Raw genomic sequence first — 17,890 nt, forward strand, 5'->3', positions numbered from 1 at the left:
AACCGCTCTACCTGTACCTGGCTGTGACGGAGGAAGCGCTGGCGGCGGTCTTGGTGCGGGAAGAAGTGAAAGCCCAACAACCAATTTACTTTGTGAGTAAAGCGCTGCAAGGAGCAGAACTTAGGTATAGCAAGTTGGAGAAACTGGCACTAGCGCTCCTAACCTCTTCCCGCAGGCTATGGCAATACTTCCAAGGTCACCAAGTGGTCGTAAGAACGGACCAGGGAATTCGTCAAGTGCTCCAAAAACCCGACATAGCAGGAAGGATGATGACCTGGGCCATCGAGCTGTCCCAATACGATTTAAGGTACGAGCCTCGACATGTAATTAAGGCGCAAGCAATGGCAGACTTCCTGGTGGAAGTAACCAGAGACCTAACCGAGGACACGGGCACACGGTGGAAGTTCCATGTAGACGAATCCTCCAACCAGACGTCCGGGGGCGCTGGGATCATCTTAGAAAGCCTAACCGGGGTCATCTACGAACAATCGGTCAAGTTCGAGTTTCCCGTATCGAACAAACAAGTAGAGTACGAAGCCCTTCTAGGCGGCTTGATCTTAGCCCGGGAAGTCGGGGCTACGAGGCTAGAAGTATGCAGCGACTCACAAATCGTCACGTTGCAAGTGAATGGAAGCTACCAAGCTAGAGATTCGCTGTTACAGAAGTACTTGGAGAGGGTTAAAGAACTGAGCAAACAGTTTGAGGAGGTCACGGTCCATCACGTTCCGAGGGAGAGGAACACACGGGTAGATATTTTATCCAAGCTAGCGAGCACGAAATCTGGAACCGGCAACCACTCCCTCATTCAAGGAATCACGAGAGAACCAGCGGTTGCCCTCCACCTGACCAAGATAATCCCCTCATGGATGGACTCCATCACCGATTTCTTACAAAACGGCAAACTCCCTGGAGGCAAGAAGGAAGCTAAAGCATTAAGAAGGGAGGCTGCCAAATACACGGTCATACAGGGCCAACTGTTCAAAAAGGGACTTAGCCAACCTTTGCTGAAGTGTCTACACCCCGACCAGACGGACTACGTGCTCAGAGAAGTCCATGAGGGGTGCTGCGGTCACCACATCGGGGGCAAAGCCTTAGCAAGAAAGCTTATCCGAGCTGGATATTACTGGTCGTCAATGATGGAAGACTCCAAGAAGTTCGTGAAAAAATGCGTCAAGTGCACGCTAACTTCCACAGAGCACCGGCCACCGAACTGAGCCTGATGACGTCTTCCCGACCCTTCGCACAGTGGGGAGTCGACCTCTTGAGACCCTTCCCGGTTGGCCCAGGACAAGTCAAATATCTCATAGTCGCCGTCGACTATTACACCAAATGGATAGAGGCCGAGCCACTGGCCACCATCTCCTCGTCCAATTGCAGAAAGTTCATGTGGAGGCAGGTGACAAACTAGGTTCGGCATCCTAGATGTCGTCATCTCAGACAACGGGACGCAATTCACGGATAAGAAGTTTGTAGAGTTCCTCACTGGCTTGGGCATCAAACAGAAATTCTCCTCGGTAGAGCACCCCAGACAAACGGACAAGTTGAATCCGCAAATAAGGTCATCTTGCTGGGCCTCAAGAAGCGGCTAGACAACAAGAAAGGAGCATGGGCTAATGAGCTCACCTCAGTCCTCTAGTCCTATAGTACAACCGAGCAGTTAGCCACGGGAGAAACCCCCTTCCGCCTGACATACGGGGTAGACGCAATGATACCTGTAGAGATCGGCGAGCCGAGCCCACGGTTACTTCTCAAGGGGGTGGAAGAAGCTGTAGAGAAGGACCTAGTAGGTAAAACCAGGGAGAAAGCCCACCTGTCAGAAGTAGCACTAAAGCAAAGAATGGCCCTACGCTACAACACTAAAGTGCTCAAGAGAGATTTCGAGCAAAACGACCTCGTTCTACGGTGCAATGACATTGGCCTACCGACCCAGGGAGAAGGCAAACTGGAAAGGCCCCTACAGGGTCAAAGAAGTGATTGGCAAGAGCGGCTACAAATTGGAGAAGCTCGATGGAAGGGAAGTCCCGAGAACCTGGAATGCGGGTAACCTGAGAAGGTTTTACCCCTAGCTCAAGCATGCCGTCCAGGCGATCTAACAAACTTGATCACTTACCTTTGTATTCGCCATGGTAATAAACTCGTTTAATTACCAGTTAATATTTACTTGTCATTTCTACCAATTTTGCTTCTACTATCTTTTCTTTTTCTACCTGCACATCACACGACAACAAGTTCTACGATGCATTAAACGGAACCTCAATACGGTACCCTGGGAGCCATCTAAATTGAAGCTATAACAAACGGCTACAACGATAACAAGAGGCCACGACCTGGCCTCGCCAGAGTTACCAACAAAACGGTAAACAAACAAGAACGGCAAGCCAACGTCGGTATAACGGTAACAAAATAAACGCTACCAAAAGTAAAGAAAGACGATAATCACAAGCCGACCAGGCAACTATTAAAGTATAAGTTTCACAAATTCTACAACGACGCCACAAATCCATACAAAGCATAAGGTACAAGAGCTCATTTCTTAGGCATATCGACAATCTTCCCATCTTTGATCGTCTTGAAAACCCCAATTGCCGACGTATCGAAGTCCGGAGCCACGATCTTCACCTGGGCCTTGAGGGCTTCCTCGGTCATGAAGATTGCATTTTTTTCCTGCTCTCTAATCTCCTTATGCCTCTTCTTAAGCCCTTCAACCTCGGCTTGAACAGCCTTAGCCGACGAGACGGCCTTGTCACGTTCTTTCTCCAAAGCCACCACTGACCTTGTGCGGCATTCAGCTGGCTCTCTAGAGTCATCTTCCGCTCGGTTAAACGGGACACGGTCTCATCGGAGGCTTTCATCTTCTCCTCGGCAGACGTAGCTTTCTCCTCAGCAGCCTTGAGTCTTTCCCCCGCCTCGGACAGCTGCTCCTAAAGCAATTCAACTTGAGCTTTGAAGTCATTGTTGGCCGTGGCAGCAGATTCAAGCTTTCTTCGTAGTGACTGCATCCCCAACAACTCGAACTCGGCCTTCCGAGCTATTACAGCTCCGCGGAGAAGCGTACGGTACATCCACCTAGCCTGCCCCGCCAGTTCGGTACCGAGGAAGTGATCCTCCATGCCGGGGATCAGTTGGGAGTCGATGAAAGCCCCAGCATCGAAGTTTCTCTCCATCACAGTAAGAGTTCCCTCAGGGCTGGAGGATGCCCTCTGCCTTTTGGGAGTGGGGATAAGCTTCAAGTCGGGATCCTCTCGTCGGGAGGAGGATGAATGCCTCTCCTCGGGAATAGGGGAAGCATGCGCCCCGACAAAGTTTTTGTCAGACATCTCGGTGTCACGAGGTGAAGGCACCGACTGATCCTTTTTCTCCTCAGGAGGGTTCTCTGACTTTCCGTCAACATTCTCGTCGGCTTTCAAATCATCACTCTCCTCCAGGAAGGTCTTATACAAACCCTCAAGCCCCGTCACCGAAGCCGACATCTCCACTACAACGGAAAAGCAAACATGTTAGTCGTGAAGCCGACAAAACCAAATAAAAGCGATAACAATGCAAAAAACACAAGGCAAAGCAGCTCACAAATATAATTCCTGGTGACGTCCCACTCACCCATAAGGAAGTGGGGGTTCACATGGTTCTTTTCGAAAATATCCCACAACACATCGGCAATTCTCTTGTCCGTGGCAGACATTCCCTTATAAGTCACCTTAATGAAGGTGTTAGACCCAGCCCCAAAACTCCAGTATGTCGGGATAAGCCGTTCCCCCTCCAGCGACAACCAAAAGGGATGGCGACCTTTGACTGGACGCACCTTAAAATACTTGTCTTTGAACCCATGATATGAGTCCTCGAACAAGTCGAAGATCCTCCGACCCTGGGCAGATCGGAAGGACGTAAACCCCTTCCTCGCTTTCCCCTCCTTGGAAGGATTCGTAAGTTTGAAGAAAAAGAGAAAAACATCAACAGACACTGGCAGCTCTAAATATTCATATACCATCTCGAAACAGCGGATGGAAGCCTAACTGTTCGGATGTAGCTGCGACGGCACCACGGATATCCGGTTAAAAAGTGCCATTTGAAAGGCAGAAAACGGGATGCAAACTCCCACCTGGGTGAACATGGCGTTGTAAAACCAGATCCAATCGGCAACCCGGGGGGAGTGGAAATTAATTTTGTATAGCCGTTCACTGGGGGCAGGGACGAAGACGTCGTAATTAGCCTCCTCGTCTGTCTCTCCGCACAAGTACTCGCCTTGTCGGAACTCCATTAGCTCCTCCTCGCCCATCTGGTTTGGGGATTCCATTAAGTCGGAAACAACCCAAGCATATGGATCGTAGCTCGCGGCGGAGGTGGAAGTTCGTGAGACGACGCGAGGCATACCTACAGTGGGGTACCACTCCGTTAGTCTATGAGGTCGGGAGTCCGGAAAAAACCCAGAAACTGTATTCGTCCTATTCAACATCTAAGATCAAGCATGGCTAAAAGCTAAATCCAAACAAAGCCTACCCTGGAATGGTAACTGAAAGAGCTTGAAGATTGATGGTTTAGAAGTTATAATAAATACTCGTTGTAAGTATAGTTACTAAACCAAGCAATCAACCTTTCTTACAAACGTTTTGGTTGTCACAAGTAACAAACCCCTAAATAAATTGATAACCGAAGTATTCAAACCTCGGGTCGTCTTCTCAAGGAACTGCAGGGAAGTATGTTCTTATTATTGGTTATGGAGGTTGTAAATTGGGGTTTTGAGAATGAGGAGCGAGTGGTTTAATTAGCAATTAAAGTAAATGAAGAACAAGTAATTTAAATGGCAAGTAAAATAAAGAGATGACTGTAAATAAACTTTTGGCAAGGTATGAGAAATTAGAGGTCCTATCCTAGCTATCCTTATCAATGATGATGAAAATTGAATCTTAATTCCACTTTGTTAACCATTACTAAAGCAAAAGAAGGTCAAGGGATTAATTGATTTGATCTTCGGATCCTATTTATTTCCTAAGAAAAGATTGGCATTGTTGAAGTTCAATTTAATTAACAAAGATAACAATTATCAATCATGTTTGAGTTTGATAACTCTTGAGTTACTGAATTCTTAACCAAGACCAAAAAGGGAGAAAAGTAAATCTACTGGAATAAAAATGTCTTTAGATGGGAATAACAATAATGTAAATAAAAGAAAGCAATAATAAACTGAAATACCTCAAATAACATTAATTCAAAGAGTAATCTGTAACATAGAAGAATTCATAAATAAAATTGAGAAAATAATAAAAAAGAATATTGAACCTGATAAAGAGATAACCCTGAAAGCGCATAAAATCCTAATTCTAAATCCTAATCCTAAAGAGAGAGGAGAGAATCTCCCTCTCAAAACTAAATCTAAATAATGAAAACTAACTAAGTGGAGACTCTCTTTTGAATGGATGCATTCTCCCACTTCATAACCTCTGGTCTATGCCTTCTGGACTTAGATTTGGGCCAAAAAGGGCTTCAGAATTCGCTATGAGCGTTTTCTGTAATTTCTGGTGCGTGGCCTCTGTCACGCGGCCGCGTGGGTCACGCGGTCGCGTCATTCGGAGTTTTTTCTTGTCACGCAGTTGCGTCAGTCATGCGGCCGCGTCATATGTGTTCTGCTTAAGGCGCGCGGTCGCGTCAATCATGCGGCCGCGTCAATCCCTTTTCGCGCTGGCATGCGGCCGCGTCGCCCATGCGATCGCGTGGCTGCCAGTTTCTTCAAAAACTCTGTTTTGTGCTTTCCTTCCATTTTTGTATGTTTCCTTTCCATCCTTTAAGTCATTCATGCCTTAGAAGATCTGAAACTACTCAACACATGAATCACAACATCGAATGGAAATAAAGGGTAATCAAAATAATTATTTTTAAGCATAGGAAACATGTTTTTCACATACATCACATAATAAGGAAGGGAAAGTAAAATCATGCAATTAATATGAATATGTGGGTGAATGATTGAATAAATCACTCATATTAAGCACAAAATATATCATAAAATACGGGTTTATCAACCTCCCCACACTTAAACAATCGCATGTCCTCATGCTAAGTCTAAGAGTAATGTTAGGTTAAAGTGGTGGAATGCCATGCAATGCAATCTAATCTAAATGCAACTACCTAGATGCATCATGCAATTCTAATTTTTATTCACTTGTACATAAAGCTTACATGTAGTTGAATTAATTCACATTCTCAAGGAGTCATATATATATAGCCAAACCTTAGATAGTTGATAAAGTGCCTTTACAATTGAAATGGGAGAGAAAAACATTTTATAAACTTGCAAAACAATTAATAATTCGAGCAGAGATATATGTTAATGAGCTATTGAACCCTCACTGGATTTTGTGTTTACTCTCTATTCACTCAGTGTTTATTGGGTTAATCACTCTATTCTTCTTTTTATTCTTACTTTCTATAACTTTGTTCTTCATCTAACCAATCAACAATTATAGAATATAGACATACCAAAAATCATGAGGTCTTTAGTTAAGGTTGTAATGGGGCTAAGGTGAAGGTAAAGGTATATGTATAAGGCTAAGTGAGCTAATAAGTGAATCCTTAATTAGTCTAAGATCTCACCTAACATACATACTTTGTAAAGCAAAGTTTCTTTACCTATTTTCCCGTATTTTCCCACTTTTGATGTTACATGCTCATGTTTCAATGTTTATTATTTTTTTTATCCCATGTGCATTACTTTATCTCACATTTGGGGAATTCTTTTGTGTCCCCTTTATTCAACCACTGAAAAATAACACTTTTTTTAATGCACATAGTAATTCAAATATTTTGATTTCACATGAGCATGCTTTCCAAAACTTTTATTTTGAATTATTTTATTCTTTTCAACTTTTCTACCTTTTTGTTTTTATCATCCATGTTCCCAATAGGTTCTCCCACATTTAAACCATACATACTTCCTATCTTAAGCTAACCAAGGATTCAACTTGGGATTTTTATTTTATTTTTCTGCTTAAGGCTAGTAATGTGGTTTATAGAATAAGAGGAGATGTAAAGGCTCAAGGGGGCTATTTTGGGATAAGTGAGCTAAAATCAAATAATGGCCTCAATCACTCTCTTGGTATGTATTTCTATTCTATAATTGGACATATAGATTAAAACAAAATAAAGAACACCAGAATAAATAAGAAGGGTAGAACACACATGAATAAAAATTATGGTTTGAATGTAACCATACAATTAAGCTCAAAACTCACAGGCTGTGTGTTCTCTAACTCAAAAATCATATATCAGTTATGTATGTCATGCAAGTAAAATTAAAAGTTCCCATTATTCTCAATGTAAAACTTAAGGTGGCTTTAAAGTTCTAGTGTTCCTTCTTAATGAAATGTTGTTAACTAACTAACATGTAATGCTATATACACAAGGTGTGTGGATTGTTTCTATTATGTTCAAGTTTCTAGTTTACTTCCTTTTTATATTTTCAATATAAACTAAGCTATCTTATGCTAAAAAGGGTAAACTATACTAATTAATCCACAATTTCTATACTAATAAGTTAGAATTGCAACTAAACTAAATGGCTAAAATATGAACAGAAAATACAAAATGCAGAAATAGAGTATAAATACATGAAATAGCAATGTATAAGTACTGGGAGAATAAAAATAAAAATAAAGAGAAAAATACAGAAAAATAGCAAAATAAAATGAAGGAGTCTGTAGTGGTTCACCAAAAAAATACGCTAGAGATGGCGACCTCCCCACACTTAAAATGAAGCATCGTCCCTGATGCTCACTCAAGCAGGGTGTGAAGGGGTGTCATCACTGGAAGGACGGGTAGCTGGAGTCTCTGTGGCGGTGGTATGAGGATCTGCCTGCTGCAGAGGAGGTGCTGACTGGATAGAGATCTCGGGGTCTACAGCCTGAATCTGAGGCGGAGCCTCCTGATGTGATGCGGCCTGCTCTATGCATGCCTGCACAGCCTCGCTCTGTGGATGGGTCTCTGCCTCGTGATCGTCCGCCTCCTCCTCAGATGCCTCGGATGGTGTGTCAGGCTCGGAGGAGATGTCGCCAGATCGTATCATCAGCTTCAGGTGCTCATAGCGTCGCTTGTTGCGACGCTCCATCTGGTCAAGCCGTCGAAACAGGCGGTGCACTAGATGATAGACGGGCTCTGGGGCAGGTGGAGGTGCAGTGGTGGTGGCAGGGGTAGCTGTAGAGGAAGAGGGGCCGGCAGATAGTGTGACTGTCTCAGCAGTAGCAGTGAGGAATGGAAGTCTGTAACCTAAAGCCAGAAAGTTCCTGCTGTGAGGGATAATCTTCTTGCATTCTGCATCAGGTGGCTTCTCATCAGCATCCTCCCAGAGCACGTCAGCTCGACGGCCTAACTGTGTAATCAGATAAGGAAAGGGAAGAGTGCCTCGGACGTGGACCCTGGCCATATAGTACCGGATAAAGCGTGGCAGGTACAGGTCCTTACCCTCCATCACACACCATAGGAGGGTGATCATAGCGGCTGGTATCTCAGTCTCGTGAGTACTCGGCATAATGAAGTTGCTAAGTATCTGATGTCATAGCCGAGCCTCATCATTCAAGTAAATCTGCTTGATTCCCTTTGGCATGGTAGTGTTCTGACCCATAATCCAAGGAACGGTCGGGTCAAGGGCTATCCTGGCCTTGACTGCATCCCAATCAAATTTCATGAAGCGCATATCTTCCTCAGCTTTTTGATAACCATCCAACTGATCAGATTTAGGCAGAAGCTTCAGAACATCTTCAATGGCCTCTTCAGTGACCAGAATCTCCTTCCCTCTTAGGTTCACTGCATCTAGGAAAGTCTTGAAGTAATTGCAGTAGAATTCCCTTACCCAAGATGCATTGACCTCAGTCAGGTTTCTTTCCAGGAAGAACCAGCCTCTTTGTTTGATATGATCAGACGTGTATTGCTGGAGTTCTTCTGGGATCTTCAAAGTCCTCTCCAGGTACAGGTTCCTGGAGGTTGCAAACACTGGATACTTCAGCTCATAGTATCGGTTTGCAAACTTTACTGGATCAGTAGCAGGGAGTAGCTGGTCGGTCTTCTCCTGCGGGGTAAAGTTTTTCTCCCGCCAGGAGTCATCGTGCATGATATCCATGATGGACATAGCGGATTCTCCTATTTTACGTTTGCCAGTAGTAGCCTTTGCTTTTCCTTTCTTTGGCTGGTAGACATCCTGAAAGACAGAAAATCAGGATATAATAAAAAAAACAGGGAAAACAAATAGGCAAATAATCAAAAGAAACACAAAGTGGCAAAGGAGCAATAGGATAAGGAAAATGAGTTAAGTAAATATGCATTAAGGATTGTATAGGAGTTAAAAGTCTGAAAAGAAGAATTCACAATCCAAAATGTAATAGAAGGCATGTTAATTAGGAAAAATTATCAGTATGCCATGGTTAGAAAGTTAAAGAGAAAGTGAAAAACCAAGAAGAGAGAGTATGAAAGGCTAGGTTGGTTAGAATTGAAAAAGAGTGTAAGAAGTTAAAATTAGTGAGTTAGTAAAAAGTGGGTTAATGTAAGTGGTATAATGATAAGTTTTTAAGTAACAAGCATTCACAATTAAAGGCTACAGGTAACTCATAACCAAACAAGGAAATTAGGTTGATGATGATTCAGATAGGTATAAAAATAGCAAAAATTAGAATCTAAAAATAAAAAATGCAGGTTATGAACCAGGAAATCAAAGAGAATGAGAAAGCTTGCCCTGACATTCATGAATTGGTTTGGTTAAATCTAAGGAAAGCGCAGTTAAAAATGTCAAAACCAAGACATGAATGGAAATATTTTACAAAAATTTGGGCAGCATTTCGGCTGAAATTGGAGTGTCCCGGAAAATAAACAGCACAGAATAGTTCATATGAATGAAACCAGATTGCAATTAAAGAGTATGAACAAGAAAGAACAATTGCAATAGCAGCATGAACTTGAAGAACAGCATATGAACATTACTAACATATAGCAACAGCAGAATTGCGAAAATTATAAAACAAGAAACACGAACAGCAAAATTAAACAGGCCTAAATCTACTAAACACATCCTAGGCTACCTAACAACCTAAAATCCACTACAACATGCATATCTAACTAGCCTAAATATGAACATAAACAGAAAAATATGAATTAACTACGAATTGATAGAAGGGTGGCGTTCGTCGGAACCTGGTAGGCGGAATGGTAGGGTTCGCGTGACTGGGGGGTTATAAATTTGAATCCACGCGATCGCGTGGGGCACGCGGTCGCGTGGCTGGAGTGAAATGGGGGTCGACGCGATCGCGTGAGTGGCGCGATTGCATAGGATAGCTAAAAGAGTGAATGACGCGATCGCCTGGGGCATGCGATCGCGTCGCTGGAAATTGTGCTAAACGCACGATTCCAGCGTCGTTTCAGCGCAACTCTCTGTCTCCTTTTTGTGGTGTTGTGTAATCGATGCGACGCGATCGCGTCAGGGACGCGATCGCGTGGGTGTTTTGTGCAAAACGCACAATGGCTGCACGATTTCAGCCTAACTTTCTGGACGTTTGATGTTTACGCCGATCTCCAGATCACGCGGCCGCGTGAATGACGCGGACGCGTGGGTAGTGTTTTTCGCAACTTGACGCGATCGCATGAATGATGAGGTCGCGTCGCACACCCTTTTTTTGTGCAAAATGCAATTATGCAGTATGCAGAATGCAATGATTAATATGAATGCGATGCAAAACTCCAGGTTCAATATAATAAAATGAAATAAAACTTGAAAACAAATAAAACTAAATAAAGAAAAAATTGAAAAAGGAATGATCATACCATGGTGGGTTGTCTCCCACCTAGCACTTTTAGTTAAAGTCCTTAAGTTGGACATTGGATGAGCTTCCTGTTATGGTGGCTTGTGCTTAAATTCATCCAGAAATCTCCACCAACGCTTGGAATGCCAATAGCCTTCGGGGTCCCAAACTAGGCATGTAAAGCTTCTGAGCAACTTCAAATAGATTCTCAGGCTCCCGGGGTGACGAATGTCAGAATAGATTCCAGGATCCCAAACTTGGCTTTTAAATCCGCCTTCGTCTTGATCTATACTTTTCCATCTGGGCGGTTTAGAAATTAGATTCTCACCAGGATAACCAAACATTTTCCGAGATCCATCCGATTGATCATGATGCCAATCCGTGCACTTCGAGTTGAAGCGTGGAACCTTATTAAACCTTGTGCACCAGCTCTGAGTACGAGCCATTTTCCGCTTACTCTTAAAGCCGCAGAGAGCTCTAAGCTGGCCATCTGTTTCAAGCAAACCATATTCAAGTGGAAAAACACAGTTAAAGGTTAAGGATTGTATCCACTTGAAACTTGTATTGGGTGGTAATGGCCTTGGGATAGGTGGTTCCAGTGGTTCTGTGAGGTCTACTCCCTTGTGCTCTTCTGTGAATTTCTCCACTTCTTTGCAAGATTCTTCAAATGTATCCATGTCCTGATCAAAGCCATCTATGTCTTCCTCATCACTTAAGTCATAGACTGGAGGTTGAGAGAAATCTACCTCCGTATCACCTTCGTATTCACTTGGGGAAGATTCTTCTATCTCAGAGAATTCACTCGTGGATGCAAGTTCATTACGTGGGGGTTGGGCAGTGTCCTCCTTAGCATCAATTGTAACGTCCTTGACAGAATTTTTCACAACTCTGGATTCCCATGGAAGTTTAGCATCTCCTAAGTCTTCAACCAACTCTTCTTCTTTAATAATGACAGCTTCCTCTACTTGTTCCAGGACAAAGCTCTGTCTTGTCTACTGAAATTTCTAGTATCTCCTTCATGCTACGCCTTTTATTAGATTGCCCACATGGGGCTCTAGGAGGCCCTTGAATGTTCGAACGTCTAGAAGATAATAGACTTACTGCTTGCTCCAGTTGATGAAGGATTGTTTGAAGTTGATCTACTGTTTCCTTGAGGCGAACCTCTGATTCTCGGGGTGATAGATTTGGATATGGTACATGGGGAAGTGGTGATGTTTGGGAGTAATTGGACTGGAATCGGGGTAGATGAGGATCATACGGTGGTGAATGGTGAAAAGGAGCTTGTGAGTGTGGTGGTTCGAGGTTGTGTTGAGAGGATGGCCTATAAGCATAGGGTGGGGCTTGTTGGTAACTACGAGGTTGTCCACCATGTCTATTTGCTTGGTATGCATTGTAGAATGGTCTTTGTCCATGATATCTTGGAGGGTGTTGCTGCCTTAAGGGTTGATCAGATCCTCTTGGCTCCATCCATCTTTGATTGCTCTGACCTTGATGCATGTTCATGTTATAACCTTCGTTCTTTTCAACAATATTAGAACCAAACTCAAAGCGAGAGGGGTGAGAATTCATAGTAGCTAATGGGAATAAAAAGGGAAAATAAAGACAAATAAACAAGTAAAAGAAAAATATTTACAATAACCAATAATAAGGCACACAATTGCAGTTCCCCGGCAACGGCGCCATTTTGAAAGAGCTTGAAGATTGATGGTTTAGAAGTTATAATAAATACTCGTTGTAAGTATAGTTACTAAACCAAGTAATCAACCTTTCTTACAAATGTTTTGGTTGTCACAAGTAACAAACCCCTAAATAAATTGATAACCGAAGTATTCAAACCTCGGGTCGTCTTCTCAAGGAACTGCAGGGAAGTATGTTCTTATTATTGGTTATGGAGGTTGTAAATTGGGGTTTTGAGAATGAGGAGCGAATGGTTTAATTAGCAATTAAAGTAAATGAAGAACAAGTAATTTAAATGGCAAGTAAAATAAAGAGATGACTGTAAATAAACTTTTGGCAAGGTATGAGAAATTAGAGGTCCTATCCTAGCTATCCTTATCAATGATGATGAAAATTGAATCTTAATTCCACTTTGTTAACCATTACTAAAGCAAAAGAAGGTCAAGGGATTAATTGATTTGATCTTCGGATCCTATTTATTCCCTAAGAAAAGATTGGGATTATTGAAGTTCAATTTAATTAACAAAGATAACAATTATCAATCATGTTTGAGTTTGATAACTCCTGAGTTACTGATTTCTTAACCAAGACCAAAAAGGGAGAAAAGTAAATCTACTGGAATAAAATGTCTTCAGATGGGAATAACAATAATGTAAATAAAAGAAAGCAATAATAAACTGAAATACCTCAAATAACATTAATTCAAAGAGTAATCTGTAACATAGAAGAATTCATAAATAAAATTGAGAAAATAATAAAAAGGAATATTGAACCTGATAAAGAGATAATCCTGAAAGTGCATAAAATCCTAATTCTAAATCCTAATCCTAAAGAGAGAGGAGAGAATCTCCCTCTCAAAACTAAATCTAAATCATGAAAACTAACTAAGTGGAGACTCTCTTTTGAATGGATGCATTCTCCCACTTCATAACCTCTGGTCTATGCCTTCTGGACTTGGATTTGGGCCAAAAAAAGCTTCAGAATTTGCTATGAGCGTTTTCTGCAATTTCTGGTGCGTAGCCTCTGTCACGCGGCCGCGTTGGTCACGCGGCCGCGTTGGTCACGCGGTCGCGTCATTCGGAGTTTTTTTCTTGTCACGCGGTCGCGTCAGTCATGCGGCCACGTCATATGTGTTCTGCTTAAGGCGCGCAGTCGCGTCAGTCATGTGGCCGCGTCAATCCCTTTTCGCGCTGGCATGCGGCCGCGTCGCCCATGCGATCGCGTGGCTGCCATTTTCTTCAAAAACTCTGTTTTGTGCTTTCCTTCCATTTTTGTATGTTTTCTTTCCATCCTTTAAGTCATTCCTGCCTTAGAAGATCTGAAACTACTCAATACACGAATCACGGCATCGAATGGAAATAAAGGGTAATCAAAATAATTATTTTTAAGCATAGAAAACATGTTTTTCACATACATCACATAATAAGGAAAGGAAAGTAAAACCATGCAATTAATATGAATAAGTAGGTGAATGATTGAATAAATCACTCAGATTAAGCACAAAGTATATCATAAAATACGGGTTTATCAGTAACCCCCTAACGCACCTACTCGACACTAAAAAGTCATCTATCATACAAAACCAAACAAACAGCATGCAAAACCAGGCAAACAGCAGGCACACAGAAGACCAAACAATAAACATGAAGCAAAGGACGAAAAGAATACTTACCTGAACTGATTATAAAGATTCGAAGGAAGAGGAGGAAGAGCGAATGCGCAAGAATGCAGAAATAACACTCTGGGAATTCAGAAGGAGAAGATGATGGAAATGGTTGAAGTAAGAATATGAGAAGAGAACGAAATGCAAAACTGTTTAAAACTACCACTCAAGAAGCGCGTAGGGCCTGGGGGCAAAATGGTCTTTGCGCACAGGGTTTTTCAACCCATTATGAGTATTTAATGCTCCACGCGAGGAACAAAGCGACAAACGGTCATCTCAGCAACAAACAGACACGCGTGCAAGAGGCACGTTCCCTCCACGGGCGGCCAACCTGGCGACAACACACGGAATAAGAGATAATGCGCCACCAACCACCTTCACGATCACTGCTGGCGCGTTGGGGGCACTGTTACGGCCTGGCCCACAGCACTAGTGGGCCAGCCCGACCCGAGCACCACCCGACCCGAACGGTCAGGAGCAAGGCGCTCAGTCGCCGACCCGGACACGCGTCCCTGACAGCTACACTACAGCTGTGAGAAGGAAGCTTCGAGGAAGGTGGGCCTGTCCTCGATGGGCCCACCTCTAACACGGTATATATGGGGAAGGTCCTACCCTTCCCCCAAGGTACGTTACATGCCACTTAACCCTTTTTCGCCTGCACACCTCACTGACTAGAGCGTCGGAGTGTCTTTGCAGGTGACACCCCCCTCCTCACGCGAAGTGCTCGAGACGTCGCCTACCCCAACCCGGTGATGTACGACCAGGCGAGACCTCCCCCTCTTCAACCAGGATACCAACCCGAACCGTCCGGTACCCGACCTACCGAACATAAATCAACTAATCTAAATTAGAAAAACCCATCATTCAATTATCTACATAAATGCTTTAGATCGGAAAAAGTTTCATTTAGATAGATTGCACTTAAAATAAAATAAAAAAATTCATTATGCAATTATTTTAAGAGAAATAATTTTTTTATTTTAAACTCAACATGATTGAGTTACTATTTCAAGCATAGTAAATTTAATAAATATTGATTCATTTTGATATGTTTTCTTCGGAATCCGAAAAACTCAAACACTCGAGCTTACAAGTTACGAATTGGGGGTACTTACCACGGGAAGTCCATAAAACCGAAAATAAAAAATGAAGAGAAAATTTGACATTCAAGGAATGAAAACATTGACTCTTGATCCTAGAATCATAATATGCAAACTTTAATTAAAAAAAAATTCTCATTTTCAAACTCATAAATCGAGGTGGTAACCTACGATTGATACAAGTTATGGTTAGAATTCAGACTTCATAAGAAAAATAAGCAAAATAAAAAGCTCCACTTTAAAAGGATGAGACGCTTGGGTTGAGATCTGAAACTCAAAAAATCTTTAAAGACATACTGAGTTTGGGGGGTCTATTCTGAAATATTTTTATAAGCCCAATACTAAGAATCGGGGTTCAAGAGTATAAGAAGTTTCTAAGGAACAGGTTTGATGATTAAGTATTCTCTTGGATTCCAAAGAATATGTTACAAAGAGAACACTAAATCCTCATAACTCATTCTAATGCCTAATAACTCAATTTTATGAGGTTAATTGTTACATTATAACCATCATTTTACTATTAAAGGAGAATATTACAACATTGACTATATATAGGGCTAAAAGCACTATATGAAAAGAGACCACAATAAGACATCAAGCTTCTTATGATGAGAGTACCTCGTGAAAAAAGCAACCCACATAAGAGAAGCTTGTAACACTATAACCTCACAATATATGCACTATTTCAAATACGTGCACTAAGTTATGATCTCTAATTAACTTAGTTCTCTTGCGACCCATGCTAACTTAAGCGTCAGAGTGGGAATGATGAATTCAGGACATTAGGAATTCAGAATGAAGGATGGCGGCAATATTGTGTCTAGGGGTGGAAACAGGCCAAAGCTGTCATGTAGTTAATTGGCCTGCAGCATGCTATAGGCTTTTTTAAAGTACTAAATCTGGCCTGTTATTCAGCTTGGCCTAGCATGAAACTTGTTAAAAGGCCTGATAATTCTTTTTTATAAAAATAAAAATATTATTTAAAAAATTGTTTAGTAGAAATTCAAGTATAATTAACTTCATGTACATAAAGTTAACTGAGAATCGTTAGATGATAATTTAGTCAAATTTACCAAATCATTTAATAACTCTCAACTATCAACTTCACATAAAGTTAATTGCACATGAGCTTCTACCTTTATGTTCTAATAAGCCCAAATAGACTTGACAGGCCAATAAGACTAATTAGTGAGTTTGAGTTTGGCCTATTAACGTATTAACTATTAAGACTTTTTCAAGAGTCTGAGCCTGTGCCTATTTTATAACAGGTTAGGCCAGGTCAAGCTAAACACAGGCCAGACGGCAGGTCCCTGACAGGCCGCTTGACTTTTTTCCACCCGTAATCGTATTTCCAACCTATCCTCTACGATTTTGTTCAGATAACTCCTAAACTCGAAAGAGTCCTGAACAATTTCATATAACAATAACAGCAACATAATTCATTAATTCTTTAAAAAAAAGTAACAGAGGATTAATCATAAAATTTAAATGATGTTCATAAAAAAATTACTTGAAGGGAGAGGATGTCGAATCGTTGAAAGGAGGATGGTGAACCGGAAGGAACGGAGGATGATGGGCACCACTGACGACAATGTGGACGACAATGTGGCTTCTTCCTGAGCACCACTGACGGCAAGGCGACGAGAACGCGAGGCGGTGAGACAGTGATGGGAGGTGACAAGGCGGCGAGGTGATGAGAACGAAAGGACCACTATCATTGAAGAAGCAACGGCGAGAACGCGACGAGCTAATGAAAGGGGAAGAACGCCACGAGGAAGGAAGAACAGAAGGAGATCAACGGCAACTCGGCAAGCAGTTTCTGGCTTTTCGATGGTGGCCAGAGAAGAATGAGTGGCAGATTGCCCGATTAGTAATGATGTCTCTGAGTGTGGGTGAGAGATTAGGGTGAAGCGCCATATGTGAGAGTGAGAATGTGAACATTAGGGTTAGGATGAATTGAAGTAACACACATATATTATTAATTGTGCGGATACATAGATCTGCGAATTAGATACACGGATGTAGACTAGATACCCATGCTCCAATCCTTTAAGGGTTCCGATCGAATTCAGTCTGCGAATCGAATTATATCCACAAATTACAGATCAGATACAGATATTTACTGCAGATCTACACTTCTGATCTGATCCTTGATCACCCATATTCTTTGCGGATTGAATTATATCCGCAATTTACAGATCAAATACAGATTTTACCACAAATATTTACATACAAAAATTATAAAATTTATCAAAATTTACACATATAAATTAATATAATTTGTACCTATATTTTTTAAAATTTACATACATAAATAATAATTTAGCGTTTATAATGAATAAATAATGGTTAAAATTATAAAACACTAAAGACCAGCTTCATACTTTATAATAAATAAATAAACATAGAGTAAAGTATCGTTTTTGTCCCCAATGTTTGGGGTAAGTTCCAAAGTTCTCCTTAACGTTTTAATCGTCTTATTTAAGTCCCTAACGTTTTAAAATTGACTCAATATTATCCTGCCGTTAAGGATCCGTTAACAGAATTGACGACGGAACAAAATTGAGACGATTTTGAAACGTTAGGGACTTAAATAGGACGAAAACGTTAGGGACAAAAATGATACATAAAAATAAATTTTAATTTAATTTTATCTTTCAATAATATTAATTTTTTAT

General features: G+C 41.6%; 1 protein-coding gene across 1 annotated transcript in view; it reads left to right on the top strand.

Annotated features, from left to right (window-relative positions):
* Nucleotides 1-1,408, top strand: part of LOC107632621 — a 2,395-nt gene extending 987 nt beyond the window's left edge. Inside the window, exons 2-3 of the mRNA XM_016336289.1 lie at nt 33-1,037; nt 1,247-1,408. Of these exons, the coding sequence (XP_016191775.1) occupies nt 33-1,037; nt 1,247-1,408 (1,167 nt within the window). The remainder of the gene's footprint in view (nt 1-32; nt 1,038-1,246) is intronic.

Source organism: Arachis ipaensis, chromosome B03 (genome assembly GCF_000816755.2).
Source record: "Arachis ipaensis cultivar K30076 chromosome B03, Araip1.1, whole genome shotgun sequence".
Classification (NCBI taxonomy): domain Eukaryota; kingdom Viridiplantae; phylum Streptophyta; class Magnoliopsida; order Fabales; family Fabaceae; genus Arachis; species Arachis ipaensis.